Source organism: Arvicola amphibius, chromosome 4 (assembly GCF_903992535.2).
Source record: "Arvicola amphibius chromosome 4, mArvAmp1.2, whole genome shotgun sequence".
NCBI lineage: Eukaryota > Metazoa > Chordata > Mammalia > Rodentia > Cricetidae > Arvicola > Arvicola amphibius.
In genome coordinates, this window is record NC_052050.1 from 102,475,702 (window position 1) to 102,496,425 (window position 20,724).

The window sequence follows — 20,724 nt, forward strand, 5'->3', positions numbered from 1 at the left end:
GGAAATGATACTGCTGTGAACATCTGTGGTGGTCTGAAAAGAACCCAGAGGGAACTATTAGGAAGTGTGGCCTTGTTGGAAAAGTATGCCACTGTGGGGTGGGATTTGAGATCTCATATATGTTCAAGCTACACCCAGTGAGACAGACCACTTCCTGTTGCCTGCAAGAGGTAGGGCTCTCAGCTACTATTCCAGCACCATGTCTGCCTGCACACCACCCATACTCCCAGCCACCATGCTCCTAGCATGATGATAATGAATTGAACCTCTAAAACTGTCAGCTGCCACCTCAATTAAATATTTTTCCTTTATAAGAGTTGCTGTGGTCATAGTGTCTCTTCACAGCAATAGAAACCCTAAGACAACATCTTTACCCTATTAAGAACACTTGAAGTCTAAAATCTAGAGGTACTAAACATAAGGTGTCCAAAAGCCGCTAGAACAGAATGCTGGCCCACTTTGCCTGCGCATAGGGGACACCTGTACCTTCTGATGCACTTTGTTTTGTTTCTTTGAGACAAGAAACTCACTGTTTTTTTTTTTGAGCTCACTATGTAGGTCTGGCTGTCCTGTAACTTACTCTGTAGACCAGGCTGGCCTCAAACTCAGAGATCCACCTGCCTCTGCCCCCAGAATGCTGGGATTAAAGGTGTGCGCTACCACACCCAGCTTTAGGCACACGCTTGCTGCCCAAAGTAGAGTTACTGAAGTCCAGGCTTTACATGCTGTTTAGCCTTACACAGCAATCAGGAAATGGTCACAGAAGGAAAGTGAGGGGCTTGCCAGAGCTGACAGTGTATGAGGCGCTTATCTGATTCAAAACAGAACAAGCCTGGTTTCTCTGTACAAAACTCCTTCCTACAGCTATGACTAACCACACATGACCATGTTACAGCAGGTATGAGGCCAGGTGACACTGCTCCAAGATGTAAAGGAGAAAAAGTAGATAGGAACCATCTTTACCCAGCAGTTCAGTGCATCACAGGAGTGTCTCTCCCGGCCAACAGCTGCAGGTGCTACGTTGGATACAGGGACAGCTTTAAATGCTGGATCTGAGGCCAAACACAGAAGGAATTCATTCCCAGAAACAAGGCTACAATAAACATTATAACTTAACTCCATTTTAAGTAGATGCCAATGTGAATCCCAAGAGAACAGCATCATATATTAATGAAATCAAAATGTCTGAGGTTAATTGCCTATACTTTGTTGATGAACTAAGTAACTTCTCAACAGATTTTTAGAATAGAATTCTCCCTCCCCCCACCCAGTTTTCCAAGACATAGTTTCACTGTATAACCGTGAATGTCCTGGAACTTGCTCTGCAGACCAGGCTGGCCTTAAACTCACAGACATCCACCTGCCTCTGCCTCCAAGTGTTGAGTTAAAAGACTTGCACTACCACTGCCCAGCTTAGAATAAGGATTCTTAATTTTCATCTTTAAAAAAAATTGCTTTCAATGCCAGCCTGGTGGTGCACATTTATAATCTCAGCTGCTGGAAAAGCTGAGGCCAGAGGGGCAGTAGTGGCGCATAGCCTCAATTCCAGCACTCAGAAGGCAGAGGCAGGCAGACCTCTGAGTTTGAGGCCAGTTGGTCTACAGAGCGAGTTCCAGCACAGCCAGGGGTACACAGAGAAACCCTGTCTCAAAAAAAAAAAAAAAAAAAAAAAAAAAAAAAAAAAAAAAAGAAAAAGAAAAAAAAGGAACAAACAACAAACAAAAAGTGACTCTCAGTAAAGGAATTCTGAAAACAAACCAAAGCAAATTTTATAAGTTGACAACTAGTCTGCTGGGCACTGCACTCTAGCTGGCTTGGCACAGTTATGAGATGGCATTTGGAAGTCCTTGGTTTAGTCATAGGCACTTAACACTAGCATGCTTGCAGAAACTGTTATATTTTTCTAAAATGACTGAAGATTTTAGCAATGAAAACATATGGACTACCTATTTAATTTCATATAATATTAAATTTAAAGCCTGAAGCACAGATAATTTTTTTAATTGCCTACCTGAGCCTGTTAATTCCTGGAAAAATCTGAACACTACTACTGGAGAACTGAGCTCATCTTCCACCTGCAAAAAGGGAAGTGTGCTGTTACCACATTGAGAATGGACCCAACACCAGCAGGGTGAGATGTCTGTGGAAAAGCAGGCAGAGACACTGCTGTGCACAGACACGCCAAAAAGCTCAAAGGCTGGAACTGGCCTGAACCGAACTGAAAATGGAAATGATGGTTGCTTACTCTCTTGATCCAACAAACCCTATAAAATCATGCGAACAAGCAACCTTTAAAGCACTGTATAGGGGTGTTTTGCCTGCATCCATGTGTGTGAACCAAGTGTGCGTCTGGTACCCACAGAGATCAGAAGAAAATACTGAATACCCTGGAACTAGAATTACAAACAGTTGTGAGCCACTATGTAGGTGCTAAGAATCAAATCTTGGTCTTCTGCAAGAGTAGCAAGTGTTCCTGATTGTAGAGCCATCTCTCTAGCCTAAATAAAGAACCTTTTATACTCAGGGATTTAAAAAGAAAAGGCATCAGCTTTTAGAACAGGACTCAAGTCCTTCTGGCAATGCACATACCTGCAGCCTAGGATATACTGGTGGGTTGTCAGACAGTAACTGATGACAGTGCTCACTGCGTTACGACCACGCCAGCCGTCATGTTTTACCATACAGCAGGCACACACCAAGGAGCAATAGCTGGCAGGCTCTATGATGGTCTTGTTGGGGTAAGTTCTGGGGATGCTTTCTTTCAACATTTAACAGTTGTAATCTGTCATTGTAGCCATTGATCCTGTGCTTTGAATTATGCTATGGCTAATAAACTCACTTCGTAGGACCACAACAGGAAGTGCTAACTCACAAATGGGTGCTCTCACTATGTAGTGCTAGAAGGCCTGGAATTCAGTATGTAGAGAATTTTAGAGAAAGCTCCTGTTTCTGTCTCCCAGTTGATGGTATTAAAAGTATGCACCACCAGGCCTGGTTCTACTAATATTTTAAGGAGATTCAGATAAGGCAAGATTTATATTTAAATTTGCTAATTATTTATTGAGCTGGTTCTTATATTAAAATGCTTTTACATCTGCTATCTCTAACTTTCACATAAATAAAATTACTCATGCCTTTAAGAAAATAAGGACTTATTGTTTAAGTAGAATGGGGTAAAAAAGAAAGAACTAAAAAGGGGGCAAAATAATATGCTCACTTTTTTGATGTAAGGCAGAATGGTCCAGTCTACAGCATCTATCTATATGATGACTGTTTCCTCACACTTTGCTCTTAGTATCAGTGTGCATAGGAATACCATGCAGAGTCATATACAGACGCAGGGCCCTACCAACACAACAGACTGAGCGGATACTCAAGTTCTCAAACCTTAAATTCTGAAACAGTTCGATTAAGCCAAATTAAATCCAAAGAGTTTAAACCGTTCTGGGCTCAAAACAAAATGAATCCAGAAAGAAGACTAAACAGAGCAGCAGCTGTGAAGGCTGGACGTGGTGCAGACAGAGGCAGAGGACAGAGCCTGATCTATGGAGCAGTTCCAGGACAGCCAGGGCTACAAAGAGAAACCCTGTCTCAGTCTTTAAAAGACAACAAAGCAGTGGCAGCAATAAATGTAAGTTAAGCTGCATGGACAGGGAGCACGAGTGGTTGTGAGCCTTTGCTTTTATGGTTAAAGTCCTATATTTTAATGCCCATGTGGTGGATACAGAATTTACGCAAAGCCTTTGATGAAGCTTCTGAAAGAAAAGAAATACATATGTATTATATATGTGTACACACACACACACACACACACACGCACACGCGCAAACACACACACACACACACCCAAGTTCAACAAAAAGTAAAAAATCCCAGGAATCAAATGATGTATGTCCTGGTGTGTGTGATCTCAGTGTACTGAGGGGAAGGCTTCTTGAAGAAGACATGTTTGAACCGAGGTCTAAAAACTCACAACTCAGTAAAGAGAAGAAATGGGGAACAGTAAGTGTCTCTAAGCAGAAGAACAAAGGAGACTGCTTGCTGTGGGAATTAAGCAAAACAATGCAGAAAAAATACTGGGTACCATGTTTGTTAATAATAAGCAGCCTGCTAGTAACTGTGACAGCTGATGACTGTGTTGTCTGCTAATCATATATCCTCCACTAAAGGAAGTGGCCATTGAAAGAAGGGCTGTTGAAAGGCTTGTGGCTGGACACTATGTAGGCTTACAAAGACACTCCAAAAGAACTGATAGTTAAGAGGGGACATAAGGAGATCCTGAGTGGGCTCAGCGAGGGACAGGAAAACCACATGGGCTTAGTACTCCCTCAATTCCTACTAACAAGCTCATTGCAGTCCACTTTGAATCTTATCTGCAGGCAGAGATGTCCAACCAATAAACTTTCATTTGACAACTGAGATGACAGAAGAAGAGGTTAAGCAGGGGGTAGAGTGGTTAAGAGCACTAGCTATTCTCTCAGAGGTCTGGGGTTTAATTCCCAGTATCCACTTGGGAACTCACAACTGTCTGTAACTCATTTCAGGGGATCCAGTGCTTTCTCCTGGTCTTTACACACATAGTAAACAGACATACTTGCAGACAAAACATCCATACACATAAAATAAAACCAAATATCCACTTATCCTCTCTGAGGAGTGGATGGCGGTGGGGTTGGAGGTTAAGTGTAGAGAATGAGAGGAGGGGAGGAGTGGGAACTTGGATCAATATGTATAAAAAAGATAATTTGTTTTCTTTTTTTAAAAAAAAAAAAAAAAAAAAAAAAAAAAAACGGGCTGGAGAGATGGCTCAGAGGTTGAGAACACTGGCTGCTCTTCCGGAAGTCCTGAGTTCAATTCCCAGCAACCACATGGTGGCTCACAACCATCTGTAATGAGATCTGGTGCCCTCTTCTGGCCTGCAGGCATGGAGGCTGAACACTGTGTATATAATAAATAAATAAATCTTTAAAAAAAATTAAAAACCACAAAAAACAAAAAATAAAACCAAATAATTTTATAGAAACAAGAAAATGACTCAGTGTCATCGGGTTACTCAGCGGCACTGCTAAGAGCAGAACTCAAGCCTCCTGACTTGCTCCTCCAATGACCCACTCTCCTCTTCCAAGTTTCCTCTCAATTGAATGCAGCCAGCTAACTGCTTCAGAAGGCAATACAGGGTGCCTGCTCCTCCACCCCCGACTCCTACCCTGCAACCTAACCATAATAAAGTGATTATATTAATCTGGACCCCAAATAAACTCAAGGACCAACTCTGAACTAAACTCTTGTTTTGAAAAAAGTGCCAAAGAAACACTCAGTAGCACATTTAAATAAAAACCTGACCTATTTATTTCCTGAAATTCTAAAATACTATGAAACAAAATGTGAAAAGCTGCCCTCCTGGACTAATAATTTCAGTTGCTAGTTCTGTTAAGTCCTTATCTTCTTGTGAGTTACTACTTGAGGGGGCAAAGATCCTGGAAGACAAGACCTGGGGTATTTGCTTTTTCCTTCTCATCCCAGTTTGAGCAGGTTTCAGAAAGCAGCCCAGAGTATTCTGAGACAGTAATCTTCGAGGATGGGTGATCTTGAGTCCTTGGGAAGGTGAAATCAAAGGAGTTTACAAAAGATTTTTGTGCAATTCTAGATTTTAGCAGAATTATAGGAATTTAAAATTTAAACATTGTTTGGCACAGATTTCTTAATTTCAGACTAACTGTATAATTAGGTCATAAATATATATGTGATTCCCTCCTAAAGATTGTTGTTCATGGCACTGTCACAACTCAAATGAAATGTTATCACCCTTGGGGAAAACCATTTTCTTCACTGGAGCTAAAAACTGAATTCAAAAGCAGAGAAAATTATATACTTTACCAAGATCTTGATGTGGTCCACTTTCTTTAAACTTTCTTGCAACCGCTGACTCTACAAATAACAACACAAAAGTATACAACCTTACTGGACTGAATTGTATTAGCAGGTTTCACAGGGATCTTTGCACATCAGACAGAGAAAGGTGTCTGCAACTTGGTGATTACTAAATTTGAGTCCCGATTTTTACAACTCAGTATTTGCAGATATTTTTCAGTCTTTCACATGTAGGGCTAGCAAGTGAAGGCACACAGCATGACAAGTCATGAGGATGGATAAAACTGCCATTTCTATATAGTCACAATCAAAAACCCTTCATCACTGACAGGAGAATCACTATAGTCCCTAACTCATCGAGTAGAGAAACATAAATTCAGCAGATATTTATTGAGTATTGGATGTTGCAAAGCCACTAAAGGAACCCCACTTGAAATGTGTTCTGTCAGTGAAACCTACAATCTAGTGAAACTGTGGGCATCATATGAAATCATACAAAGTGCTTCATGGTGTTTGGCACTGAGTAGTTGCTCAACATCTGCCACACACAAAGAAAGAGGAGATGAGGAGGAGAGGTGAGTGCATGATACAGTATGGACTATAAGACATGAGCACACAGACACGCACACCTGCCAATGCCCCATAGTTTCACAGGTGCTCTAGGATGGAGAGTGAACAGCAGGCTTTCATTCAAACCCTCAAGAACACTGGAGATTAGCTACAGGCTTGGGTAGTAGGCAGGTGCCAGAGCTGTAGTAACTTCAAGGGCTTGGGAGTTAATGTCATTATTATTTTCCTGCACTCCTAAAACCAAGGAGAATTGAACTTTTCCCACGAGTGCTCAAACCTTCCTCTAATTAAGTTGCTACAGTAATAAGGGCTTCTATTTTCTAAGAACCAAATCATGTTATGAGCTAACAGCAAATGAAAACACTTTTTTTAAAAAAATGTTTTTTATAAACAAAACGTTAAAATTAATTTGTAATGTAAAAAGGAACTAACCTTTAGTTAAACCAAAGAACAAAATAATTTTTCTTATGCATAAAAATGACAGGAGAAAGTGCTAATATCCTGGGTTGGGGGGAGAAACAGTGGAGTATTTGTTTGGGGTACTGAGACTGAACCCAGAGCCTTGCACATACCATGTTTGTGCTCTACCACTGACCTACAACAATAGCCCAAGAGTATATTTAAAACAAAAATTTAAACTTTCATGAATAATTTATGTGATCAGGTACTACTTAATAGTTTAACATATACTAAACTTAGTAAATCCTTATAAATAAATTATCTTATATCACAGGTGAGAAAAAAGTGTCAAAAGATGGCAACATGCTTTTAAATTGACACAGGGATCAATGCTTACACCACACAAACATGACTGTGTTTCCCCTTTTTAAGATAGCTTCTCATGTAATCCAGGATGTCCTCAGACTCACGATGTAGTGAGGCTGGTCTTGAACTCCTTCCTAATCTTCCTGCCTACATCTCAGGAAAGTTGGGATTACAGTCATGCATGAACATATTCAAGCCCAATCTCTTTTTCCTGCTGTCAAAGTTGGCCTTGAATGCTTAGTCTTCCTGACTCTGCCTGCTTCTTTTTTAAAAAATATTTATTTATTTACTATGTATACAATATTCTGTCCGTGTGTGTGCCTGCAGGCCAGAAGAGGGCACCAGACCTCATTACAGATGGTTGTGAGCCACCAAGTGGTTGCTGGGAATTGAACTCAAGACCTTTGGAAGAGCAGGCAATGCTCTTAACCTCTGAGCCACCTCTCCAGCCCCCTCTGCCTGCTTCTTTAAGTGTTTGGAAAACAGGTCTGAGCTACCACACCTAGCTTGATTTTTTTGTTTTTTTAAAGGGTAAGGTTCTCAATATATGTGTTTGTCCAAAATTGCTACACTGAAACCCAATATCCTAAACAATGATATTAACAGATTCAGTGGTTGAAAGTGATAGTGCATGACTCAACTATCATGCACTAAAAAGGATTCACTAAAAAACAATTTGTGAAAATGCTTATAAAAAGAGGACGAAGGGATGCCAAGTAGTGGGGCTGCACACCTTTAATCCCAGCACTGGGAGGGAAAGGCAGGTGGATCTCTGGGATTTCAAGGCCAGCCTGGTGTACAAAATGAGTTGCAGGGCAGCCATAGCTGTTACCAGAGAATCCCTGTCTTGAACAGAACAGAACAGAACAGAACAGAACAGAACAGAACAGAACAGAACAGAACAGAACAAAACAAAACAAAATGAATAAGCAAACAAAAAGGAAGGGCATGCTTTCCCTGTTTCCAGGTGAGAATACATAGATGGTACCATCTAAAGCTTTTACCAGGCACTGATTCTGCTGACATATTAACCTCAGATTTGAGCATCTACAAATATACGCAACATGTTTTTTGCTACTCACAAATTACCCAGTCCAAGTTATTTTGTTACAGAAGCCAAACAGATGACATTAACCTATAACAGAATTTATGTTTTTCATAATCAGACTACCTCTAATACAAAGAGATATTTGTCCCTAGAACCTTACAAATAGGAAACCCAAGCTACTGTATCAAAATTACCCATACCCGGGAGCTGGCGAGATGACTCTGCAGTTAAGAACAATTGACTACTCTCCCAGAGGACCCAGGTTCAAATCCCAGTACCCAGGTGATGGCTCACAACCATAAATTCCAGTTCCAGGGGATCCAAGGCTCGTTTCTGGCTTCAGGGCACTAGACAAGCACATGGTACACAGACACACATGCAGGTAAAACAATCATACACATAAAAGAAATCTTTAAAAAATATCCATGCCTTCTAACAGAGTTCAGAGTTATTGAGACTGAGAGCTGTTGGGAGACAGAGCCCCCTTTCTTTAAGGTGTGGCTGTGGTGTCTCTAACACGCTCCATCAGTGGCTACACACAAGAGTAGAGTGGCATTACTAATGGGACCTGATAGGTTATAAAAAAACAAAAGCAGACAAAGTAAGGTGGATATGGAATGGAATGGAATTTACAAGAATTGGGGGAGAGGAGTGAAAATACAATATATGAAATTCTAAAACCATTAATAAAAATACATATAAAAAAAACCCATGCCACTTACATTGGATTGTGTTTTCCTTCCTTCCTTCCTTCCTTCCTTCCTTCCTTCCTTCCTTCCTTCCTTCCTTCCTTCCTTTTTAAAAATCTTTTTATTTTGAGACAATGGCTCTCTATGTAGTCCTGGCCATCCTGGAACTTGTTATATAGGTGCAGACTGGCCTGAAACTCAAGAGATCCTTCTACTTCTGCGTCCCCAAATGCTGAGATTAAAGGTGTGGCCACCATACCAGACCTCTATATCTAATTTTTACATTCCTTCTCCCGGAAGGCTAGTCAGTCAAGCGCAGTATTTATGTCCCTTCCCTTTCCCTGGAAGTCATCTTGTGACTTTTCTCATTTCAGGGTGACACCAGCATATTCCTTTGCATGTGGAAATATTGTTGGGTCAATGCCACCAGGTCCTCCCAGAACTCCTAAGAAATATACATATATATAAGAGGCACTTGGTGCACTTGCTGATGAGATAGTACACCACAGTGACAAGGTCCTGGACAAATGTACCAAAAGTCAAAGACTTCCCGTCTCTCTCTCTCTAGCTACTCCAGGGCTCACATTTCTACTCACCAGCTGGCAGGCATGCTTTATTCTTTCCACAATGCCATCAAGTCCCAGGTACTGTAAAGACAACCACAGCGGCAACGCTCGGAGTTTGTCTGCAGGCTTATTTGATGTAAGACCAGCAACTAGTGTCTAAAAAAGACAAGACAGGCACACTGATCAGGGCTGCTGGAATGTCAGCCCTGACTAGCAACGCTGCACTAAACACCCGGAAGGTATCAAATGCTAAGCTGGAGACTTGGCTTGCATTATCCATTTGGCCTTTCAACAGCTTGTGCCCTGTGTGAGCTCAGCTCAGAGATCCAGCTGTGCTCAGGATTCACAAGTGAAGAGAGGCAGAGCTGCTCCAGGTGAGAATCAGATGGGGTATGCTCTAGAGCCACAGTTCTTAGCCATTGAGGAAGAAGCCTCTTGACAGGCTACTATGAGCATCCTTGAAACTGTTGGTCATTGTCAACTAAGCAAGATATCAACTGTTTAAGTAGTAATCATTAAACATTTACTTCGTATGCACCTATTGCTAACACATCCACAAAACAAACAGTCTAGGGTTTAAACCAAAATATTATGTTATAACCTGTAATGGAAAATGTGAGTCAAGGGTCTTAAATGGTGATCCTACTTTTGGGAATCTCATCTCTGGAAATAATTTAATATGTAAAAGGATGTTCATTGATTGTCTTATTAACAAAAACTTGGTAATGTCTTAAAAGCTCACAAATGGCCATTACTAAGTAAATTGTGATCAAGCAACAGAAAGAAAATCATAGTCATAAAATGCCACACACAAAAAAATAATCTTTCATATACATAAGGAAATACAGAGCATAACTGAAAATATTTAAAGTATGGCTTCCTGAACTAATGAGTAATCTAATTTGTGAACTAATGTGAGTCTGATCACTAGAACCCATTAACAGGCGGAGGAGAGACTTTCACAAAGTCACCCTCTGACCTCTGAGTGTGCTGCAGTATGTGGACTCCCCATCACCACCCCCAAATGTTTTTTTCTTTAAAAAGCATGGACACATGAGTCTATGTATCCCAGATTGGCCTTGAACTGACCCTCTTAGGTCTAGCTCCCAAGTGCTCTACCACACTATGTTATGTGGTGCTGAGGAAGGAATCCAGGGCTGCAAGCACGCTAGGCAAACAGTCTACCAACTTTGAGATCTGGTGTAGGAGTTCCTTCTATTTGTGTGTTGCTTTCATTGGTTAATGAATAAAAAAACTGCCTTGGCCTAGTTGATAGGGCGGAACTTAGGTAGGTGGGGAAAACAAAACTGAATGCTGGGAGGAAGAAAACAGAGTCAGAGAGAAGCCATGGATCCTCTGCCTGAGATGGACGCCGGTTAGAATCTCTGGTAAGCCACTGCCACATGGCGATACACAGATTAATGGAGATGGCTTAAACTAATATGTAAGAGTTAGCCAATAAGAAGTTAGAGCTAATGGCCAAGCAGTGTTTTAATTAATACAGTTTCTGTGTGGTTATTTCGGATGTAAGCTAGCCGGGCGGCCGGGACAAACAAGCGGGCCTCCTCCTTACAACAGAGCTCTAGCAACTTTTTGTTTTTGAGACAGGGTCTCACTACGTAGCCTAAGCTATTTTAGAACTTTCTTTGTAGCCCAAGAGAGCCTTAAATTTGAGATTTTATTGCCTTTTCTGAGTACTGGGATTACAGGTATGTGCCACTATGACTACTTTAAAAAATGGTACTGGAGGGTATGAGCAAGGGACAATATACATGCATGAAAATGCCATAATGAAACCCATTATTTTGTACATTTGCCAAAAAAAAGAAATAAAAAAAGGTAACAGAAGCCAGGTGGTGGTGGCACACACCTTTAATCCCAGCACTCGGGAGGCAGAGGCAGGTGGATCTCTATGAGTTCAAGGCCAGCCTGGTCTACAAGAGCTAGTTCCAGGACAGGCTCCAAAGCTACAGAGAAACCCTGTCTTGGAAAAGAAAAAACTTTACATTTCTCTATATTCTATCCCAGAAGGCAATTATGAATAGCATTCATTTCATAGTGACAGACAGCTCACCAAGGCAGGATCATCATGTTTGTAGAGTGTCACCGCAGGAACGGCTGGCAGACCCAGCCACGGGCCAGGAGTCAGTGTCATGCTATCACATTTGGTTGCAGCCTACCAAGAAGAGGTTTGTTCATTAGGGAACCAGAGGACATGAGAACACTGTCCCTCCTGTAGTTGTGAAAACTATGGAAATCCACCAGAGACTGAACAGACTAAGCTCCTTCTTATCACCACCAATATTCAATAAACCAACAACATACCAGCACAGACGAGGAGACATAACCTAGAGCCAATGTTGCCAGATTCACACTGCAAGAAAAAGCACCAGTCTAAGAACAAATTAGTTAATGTTACTTATTTCCTAAGCAGGTACTCTACAAGAGAAAGAACCAACTGTGCTGTCGTAAGGCAACATGTAATCATCTCCACCTATGTCTTTTGTTTCATTAGCATTCATTAAAGCAAAAGATGGGAACTACAAAAATTCTGTTTCAAAATACACTTTTAATAGGAACATGCTTTAGAAGTTATCTCTGCTTATTTAGGACAATGCACACACTGTTCTGTATCTTTTATGGCCACTCTTCCTCGGCCACTGTTCTTTTTGTAGAGGGGAGATGAAAGTATCCTTATCTTGGACAATGTGGTGACATGGGAATCTGGTTGCCCTGCACCTGCTCCTTCTCTCCCTGAAGACACCCTGGGCCCTTCTGTCAAATCACCTACCACCTTTACCAAACTATGAGCTCATGTAGAGTCACTTACCTACTTTAGAGGTGTTCAAAACACCTCAACTATCAGAGGAACTCATGGAACATCAAGTTGGAAATGTGGTTAGGATTTCTGCAGTTACTTTTTAACCATAATAGAAAATGTCTCTCCATGAGCCAAAATATAGGAAATAAAGTCAAGTGATCATGACTAGAAAGAAGTGGAGAGAAGTGTATGGAATTCTGGTTGACACCATGTTGGTCTTTTCAGATGTACAAGGTGATAAAATCTCCTTTTCATTTAGTCAGTTTTGGTAATCTTGTCATCTGTAATCCAAGCCTTTAATGATAAGTATCATTGGTCTGGGTGTCCGCTCTCCATTAAGACCAACATGGAATTGACCTTACCAGTACTTACCCTTCAACATGAAGCCAGATGTCATACTGCTCACAGAGCTCCTTCAAACGTCCAATCTTGTCTGTGTGTCCAACCCCTGCAGATCCTATAAAATAAACAGAAACACTAAAGAGCAGCCCGGTGCCTTCTGACTCTTCACAGTGAGGGAGTTATCTCCACACAGGACGGAAGCAGCACTGCACCCCGACCTTGAAATCTTCCTTGTGGAATGACTTCAAATTAACATTTGTTGAGTTGGTTGGTGTAAGTTTTGAAAAATGTGCCTCTTTCTTTATAAGTATTTAATTTTAAACTGAAGTTATGTATGAGCTTTTTAAATCACTAGATTTGTTAAGTCATGGGAAACTGCCAAGTCTGCCATCAAGACTGTGGAACTGCCGATTTATGTCTGCATTCTATCAGCATTCTCTTTAGAAACTTCAAAGCTCTGTCCACAAGTGCTTATAACTATTTTCTCTGTCAGAATACATCTCGTCAGTGTGAATTATTTCATATTTACTACTCTAGGTCGACTACTTTTGCTCAAGATGTCCTTTCTCACTGATTTATCTCCACATCCTGAGTTATTTTGATTTAGGTGTCTCCTTTATAAAAATGTAACATGAGTCTGGGTTTTTATCACACAAGTTAGGTTCTTTGTTATTATAAAAGATATATTTTGTAAACTACTTAAACATGAATCAAAGACTTGGAGCTCATTCCTCAGTAATTTGCTCTATAGACGTTACTGAGCACACTCCTTTTCAGATAGAACTTAAGTAAAACATGCAGTTATATATTCCCCCAAATGTCCTAAATTATCAGATAATAAAAGCCCAACTAGTAAGAACTTCTACATCCTCACCATGGTCTTAACAAACCCATCTTTAAAAAAAAGGTAATGTAGGCTGGCAGTGCAGCTTATTTGGTAGAGTGTTTGCTTAGCATATCGAGAACTGGATAACAGCTCTCTAGCACCATAGAAAGTAGGCATAGTGGCACATGCTTGTAATCCTAGCAATAAGACCAAAAGTTAAGGGTCATCCTTGGCTACCAGAGTTAAAGGCCAGCATGAGATACATGGTTTTTGTATCTGAAAAGGGGGATAGAAAACTGGGGAGATGGTCAAGTAAAGTGCCTGTCCCATAGCATGAAGACCTGAGTTCAATTCCAGAACTCAGGTTAAAAAACCACACATGATGGCAGCACATCCCAGTGGGAGGCAGAGATAGGCAGATACTTGGGCCCTGATATCTGAAGCTACAGGCCAGTGAAAGACCCTTTCTAAACAAAGACTGTACCCAAGGCACAAACCACACACACACACAAACTCCCCCCTCCCAGGGTCTTACTATGTAACCCTGTCTAGAATTTAGTATGCATATCAGGTTGGCCTCAAACTCACACAAGTGCTGGGATTAAAGGTGTGTGACACTATGCTTGACATGTCCCAAACTTTAAAAAAATATATATACCTTTTATTTATTCTTTAAAATTTGGTTCTGTTTTTTGAGACAGGGTCTCTGTCTATGCAGCTATATGTACACCAGGCATTGCTATGTACTTGCTATGTATACCAGGCCTCCAGTACTAGGATTACTGTCATGTAATTTCGGTTACTAAATTAAACACTTGACTGTAATATTTCTATTCAGATGCAAGTACAGAGCTGTGTTTAGTGACCGGGTCACTATCAGAGTACTTTCATATTTTTTGGTGTTGTCTGTTTTGGGGGCATATATTCAGGGGAGAAATGGGTCACAATGGGTCATTAATGCTAATCAATCTTAGTCTATAAAGTGACTGAGAATGAGTCAATCTGTGCTTCTTTTTAAATATATAGTAAGGTGAGTCAGACAGGAAGCAACAGTTTCCCAATGGCAATAAGGTGGATATTTAAGTGTTTTTTTTTTTTTGTAGGAAGCTCGATTAAAATATAATTCATCTGCAATAAGCCCATTATCATAAATGCATAGTTCGGCCAGGCAGTGGTGGCACCTTTAATCCCAGCACTCAGGAGGCAGAGGTAGGCGGATCTCTGTGAGTTCAAGGCCAACCTGGTCTACAAGAGCAGAGCAAGTTCCAGGACAGCTAGGGCTGTTACACAGAGAAACCCTCTCAAAAAACAAACAAACAAACAAACAAACAAACAAAAAGGAAGGTATAGCTCAGTGAAAATTGATTAATGTGTAACTCATGTCACAATTGATACTGTTTCTCCTACCTTAAAAAGTCCCCTCCTCACTGTAGCCATTCTCCTCCTAACTCCCGACCCAGGAACCCTGACTTGTTCCTGCCACTCAAGTCTTCTTCCTAAGATGTCCAATCAACGCATACTGTATGCAATTCTTTGTGCATCAGCATGCCTTTGAAACTCCTCCACACCACAGTACGCATCAACACTTCATACTTATTGATTAGTGTTTTACTACAGGCATAGGGCCCGATTTGCTTATCTACTTTAGTGTTTTACTACAGGCATAGGGCCCGATTTGCTTATCTACTCACCATGTGAAAAACTTTCAAGTTATCTTGTTAATGAACCAACACATGCATAGACATTTTTGTGTGTGGAGATCATTTCATTTCTCCTTAGTAAACCACAGTAGTGGGATGAGTGAATTACAGGGATTTGCATTTGGCTGAGAAATAGCTCAAGGGATTTACAGAATGGCTGCAATATTTTATATTTCGATGCTGTGTAACAACAGTCTCTTCCGAGATTGAAACATTCTATCCTTCAGAGAAGCTCCTTAAGCAAAAAGGTAAACCACTCAAAAGCGCATCAGGGAAGTCCCTGAAACTGACATGATTCACTAGGCCCTTCCCTGCCAGAGTAAGCATTTAAAGTTGAGAGTGCCTCTCAGAAAAGCAGAGCCAAACTGCAAAAGACGACTCAGACTAGCGAAACAGCCAAGATGTCTCTACCAGCCAAGCCACCGAGAAGAGGTTTAGCTCAGCTGAGGCTCCTGTAAAGGACAAACCTGTGATGATTCACGAGAAACCAAAAAGCAACACATGCTTCTAACATGTAAGTCCCTAACTTGTACAGGCTGTGCCCTAGCAGCCCATATCTTTTCCTCCCACAGACATTGAAGACTATTCTTAAATTTACTGAGCTTGTAAAATAATAGGCCTTAAGGCTAACTGCTATTTCTGCTTTTGTAATCAAATCAACTTGTTTATTCTGCTCAAAATGAGGACAACTGCAAGACATATATGTTAAAATAAGACCCTGCCTATACACAGGCAGGACACATGCAGTCTTGTGGGGCTGCCTTTATAAACCCCGAGCTGACATGGGCAGCTGCTGCGCAGAAATGCGCTCTTGGTTGAAGCCCTGGTGCCATGATCCCCTAGCACCAGTATTTTTTTTTTTCACTTTGTTTTGCTTGGTTTGGGTTTTTTGAAACAGGGTTTCTCTGTATAGCCTTGCTATCCTGGGACTCAAACTGTAGACCAGGCTGGCCTTGAACTCAGAGATCCACCTGCCTCTGCCTTCCGAGTGCTGGGGTTGAGTGCACCACCACCAGGCCTCAGCACCAGTTTTTAGAAAAGCCTCTTCTTATTAAAATTTATCGATCGTCACTGTGAATCTGAGTGACCCAGGACCCATAATCTGTTGAACTGTCTGCAGGCTGTGCAGTGTGTTCTAAGTTCCTAGCCTTGTGAGCTGTTATCCATGCTGGGGTGGGCTTTGGTGATAGAGCCATCTTTGAATCATTTCTGCCCCTGTCACTAACCCTAATCAGTCTGGTCTGTAGTGGGATCCTTATCTGGTGTGAGTAGACCTGTGGACCAGGACTGTCTGTAGCTGCTTGAGGCACTTTCTGCCCAGCAGGGGGTCTGGAGCCAGGATCTTAGGCTAGCAGACAAACATTCCATCACTGCACTACATCTCAGGCTCTCACATGGTTTTACTTTATTATTTTATATTTTTCAGACTGCCAAGCCCTGAACTCACTATACAGACAACCCTGAACTTCAAACTGTTTGCCTATATCTCCAGAATGCTGGAATTACAGCATGTGCCACCCACATTTGGTTCACTTATACTTAAGGATCAAACCCAGGGCTTTGAACACACTAACAAGCACTCTACCAACTCACTGAGCTACACTCCAGACCTTACTGTGGTTTCTCCATTTAGTCCAGACTGACCTTGACTTTTGATCTTCACGCATTAGCCTCTGAAGTGCTGGGATTACAAACTATGATCTAAGTGTATATCAACATATGCAGCTGAACTGTATTGTTTTAATGCTACTGATATCAAACATCTTTTCAAGTATTTATATGCCCTTTGGTAAAGTATCCATCCAAATGCAGTTCATTTTAAAGCTGTCTCTCACTTTATTGCAATGGGGCCCCAGACCTTAGCACAACTGACTCCATGATCAATGTGCCATTCAGACTGTAAAACACAGCAAGTAGATTGTACCAACTGCCAAAACTAAAACAAAAGACCTAACCCAACAAAGTCCATTCAGTTCTGGGAAAGTCTCTAAATGTACAAACCTTGCTTTTTTAGCTTCTATAGTTCTGCTTCTGGTTAACTGTTCTTTTAACTAAAATAGGTCAATCCAAAACATGGTTTTTATGCTTAAAGGCTCACCCCAATAAAGGTGAGAAAGGTGAGCTATACTAGGATTCTGAACATCCAGTGTAGTTTCTGGTTGGCTAATTAAGACTTTCTATTGGTTTAAACCCATGTCCTAGCAGTCTTCTCTGGTGAATACCCTACAACACTTACTACTGAACTGCAACATAACTTTATATATTTTAGATATAAGTCATTTGCCCCAAAAAAGTATTTTGAAATACTTCTCCCAGCCTAACACTTGATTTTCATTTCTTCTTTTTTTGTTTGTATTTTGTTTTTGTTTTTCAAGACAAGGTTTCTCTGTGAAACAGCCTTGGGTGTTCTGCAATTCACTTTGTAAACCAGGCTGGCCTGGAACTCAGAGATCTATTTGCCCACCTCTGCCTCCTGAGTGCAATGCTGGGATTAAAGGTGTGAGGTTCCATGCTGCTTTTCCTTTCTTAATAGGGCCTTTATTTTTGTTTGTTTGAGACAGAGTCTAATATGTAGCTACAGCTTGCTATGCCAACCAGGCCAGCCTTAAGCACCTCTAGTGCTGGAATTAAAGTCATACACCACCATAACAGCTCCAAAGGTCTTCTCAAACAACAAAAGCTTCTTGTTGCTGGGGATTGATTCCAGGGCCTTGTACTTGCCTAGCACAAGCTGGACTAAATGGTATCCCAAATCAAGTTGTTATTATTATTTTTTGGTTTTGTATGTTTTTAGGTCAGACCTTGCTAAGTAGCCTTGGCTGTCCTGGAACTAGATATGCAGAGATTGTGAAAGGGCTTTTTTAGGGAGAAATGACTTAGAGACACAGCCTATAGTACATTTGAGCCTTCTTAAACTTCTTTCAGAAATATGCTATACTTTCAAGTGCACAGATATTACACATATTTTTAAAATTTACTCATGAAATTTTCTTAAAACTTTTTATTAGCCTGTGTATAAACATGTGAGATGTGTGGGGCACACACATTCCATGGTACCTATGTGGAAGCCAGAGGGTAACTTCGTGGAGTTGGTTCTCTCTTTCTACCTTTCTGTGAGTTTAGGGAATTATCAGATATACTGGCTTTGTGGGTCAACTTGACACATGTTAGTCATCAGAGGAAGGAGCCTCACTTGAGGAAATGCCTTAATGATATCCAGCAGCAGAGCATTTTCTCAAATAGTGATCAATGGGTGAGGGCCCAGCCCATGCTGGGGGGGGGGGGTCCTCCTTGGGCTGCTAGTCCTGGGTTCTATAAGAAGATGAGCTGAATAAGCCATAGGATGCCAGCCAGTAAGCAGCTCCCCTCCATGGCTTCCACATAAGCTCCTGCATCCAGGTTCCTGCCCTATTTGAGTTCCTGTCCTGACTTCCTTCAGCAATGAATAGCAACGCTGAAGTATAAGCCAAATAAACCCTTTCTTCTCCAACTTGCCTTTTGGTCACGGTATTTTGTCACAGCAATAGAAGCCCTAACTAAGATATCAGGTATACATCAGCAGGCTGTAAGCACCTTTCCCTGCTAAGCCATATTGCTGCCCCATTTTTATGCTTTTTGATGCTATTATAAAAGACATTTTAAATTCAATTTCTTATTTATTACATTTATTTTGTGTGTATGTGTAGACAGGCATGTCACAGAGTGTAATGAAGTCAGAGAACAACTTACAAGACTATTCTTTCACCATGAGATGAAACTCAGGTCATTTGATTTGGTGGCAAGCATCTTTATCAACTGAGCCATCTTTTTGGCCTTAAATTCAATTTCTAATTGGTTATTGCTAGATAGAAATCTAGAAACCTTATTAGGTTCATGAATCAGTTCTAGGAGTTTTTCCTTAGCTTCCTTAAGAGTCACTCCTTGATGGGGCCTGGTGTTTCACTTCTTAGAATGCCAAGGCAGGATTACTATGAATTCCTGGCCAGCCTAGGCTAAAGAACTGAGACTTCATCTTGATAAAACACTACAAACAAGACCCTGTCTCTTCGGCCAAGCACCCAGTGCCCTTGTACATACTAGGGTATGATACCTACCAGCATTTGCAACAAGCAGCAAGGGCAGTCTTCCTCTTTCTATGTCATCTTTGATCAGTTTCTCAAGAAAGGCAATGTCCTAGGACCAACAAACAAACCACAGAAATGTGAGCCAATCAGTATATAAAGTATACACTGAAAAATTACGACTTTGTGTGTGTGTGGTATGTATACAAGCACATGCATGTATGGATGGATGGACACTAGAGCATATTTGTGTATGGAGGACAAAGGTCCACCTCAGCACTGTTCCTCAAGAGCAATTCAGCTTGTTCTGAGACAGGGTCTCTCGCTGATCTCTCACAGTAAGGCCCAGGGATTAACCTGTAGTGATATTTTGTTTGTGTTTTAACAAATAAAGCTTGCCTGAAAGTGCAGATCTAAGCCACTAGAGGCCAGGGAGTGGTGGCTCACACCTTTAACCCCAGGACTCAGGAGAGAGGCAAAAGGATCTCTGTTAGTTCAAGGTCACCCTGACCTATGCAAGACTGAATCTGTCTAAAAGAGAAACAGAGCTCGCACAAAGGTGATCCCAGCACTTGGGATCACACACCTTTAATGCCAGCACTAGGGAGGTGGAGACAGGAGCGATATGGCTGGGCAGAGAGAGGAATTTAAAGTGGGAGGAGACAGAAGTTCAGATGCAGTTTGATGTTTAGTGGAGACAGATGAGTCTGGAGATGCAGTCTGAGGGCCCTTTCTGTCTGAACTCTCTACTGGCTACCTGCACTGCTTCTCTGATCTCTCAGCTTTCACCCCCTAATATCTGACTCTGGGTTTTTATTAAGAACAATTGAATTTGTGCTGCATCAATCTGACTCCACCTCCCCAGCAACAGGCTTGATTACAAGCATGAACCACTATGCTTGAATTCTGGTTGTTTTGAGACAGTGTTTCACTATATGACTCTAGCTGGCCTGAACCTTGCTATGTAAACCAGGTTGGCTTTGAACTCAGAGATCCACCTGCTCTGCTGCTCAAGTGCTGGGATTAAGAGCGAGAGGACTAAAGACATGTGCCAACACACTCAGCTAAATTTTAAAACCCACAACAACAATATTAGTGAATTTTTTCCATGTGAGTTCTGGGGATTGAACTCAGGTTTTCATGTCTTCTCAGGAAGCACTTTACCAATTAATCCATTTGCCCACACACCCAGTAGGCTCAGGCAACCCAGGCTGGCCTTGAAGTTCTCATTCTGTTTCACCTCATCACAGTGTGCAGCATGTTTGGTTTTATGGCTCAATCCCAGGGCTCTATGCATGTTGGTAAGAACTCCACTAAGCTAATGGCCAGTGAAAAATTATGAATACTAAAAGCATAGATGACTCAAAATAAATAACTCAAGTAAGATATTTTTTCATGTTAGGATAACTATTTACTCTTGAATTTCAGACTTAAAACATTAAAATATATTCAGTCTTATTAACAT

General features: G+C 41.2%; 1 protein-coding gene across 3 annotated transcripts in view; it reads right to left on the reverse strand.

Annotated features, from left to right (window-relative positions):
* The window catches only part of Pdxdc1 (pyridoxal dependent decarboxylase domain containing 1), a 58,668-nt gene that overhangs the window by 10,083 nt on the left and 27,861 nt on the right, over nucleotides 1-20,724 (reverse strand). For 2 of the 3 annotated variants that reach the window (XM_038328628.1, XM_038328627.1), the window contains exons 8-15: nucleotides 19,293-19,371; nucleotides 12,703-12,787; nucleotides 11,835-11,883; nucleotides 11,584-11,685; nucleotides 9,540-9,665; nucleotides 5,878-5,928; nucleotides 2,012-2,075; nucleotides 964-1,052 (exon numbers count right to left, since the gene is read on the reverse strand). In XM_038328628.1, coding sequence (XP_038184556.1) covers nucleotides 964-1,052; nucleotides 2,012-2,075; nucleotides 5,878-5,928; nucleotides 9,540-9,665; nucleotides 11,584-11,685; nucleotides 11,835-11,883; nucleotides 12,703-12,787; nucleotides 19,293-19,371 — 645 coding nt within the window. The remainder of the gene's footprint in view (nucleotides 1-963; nucleotides 1,053-2,011; nucleotides 2,076-5,877; nucleotides 5,929-9,539; nucleotides 9,666-11,583; nucleotides 11,686-11,834; nucleotides 11,884-12,702; nucleotides 12,788-19,292; nucleotides 19,372-20,724) is intronic. The other variant, XM_038328629.1, reaches the window with a different exon arrangement.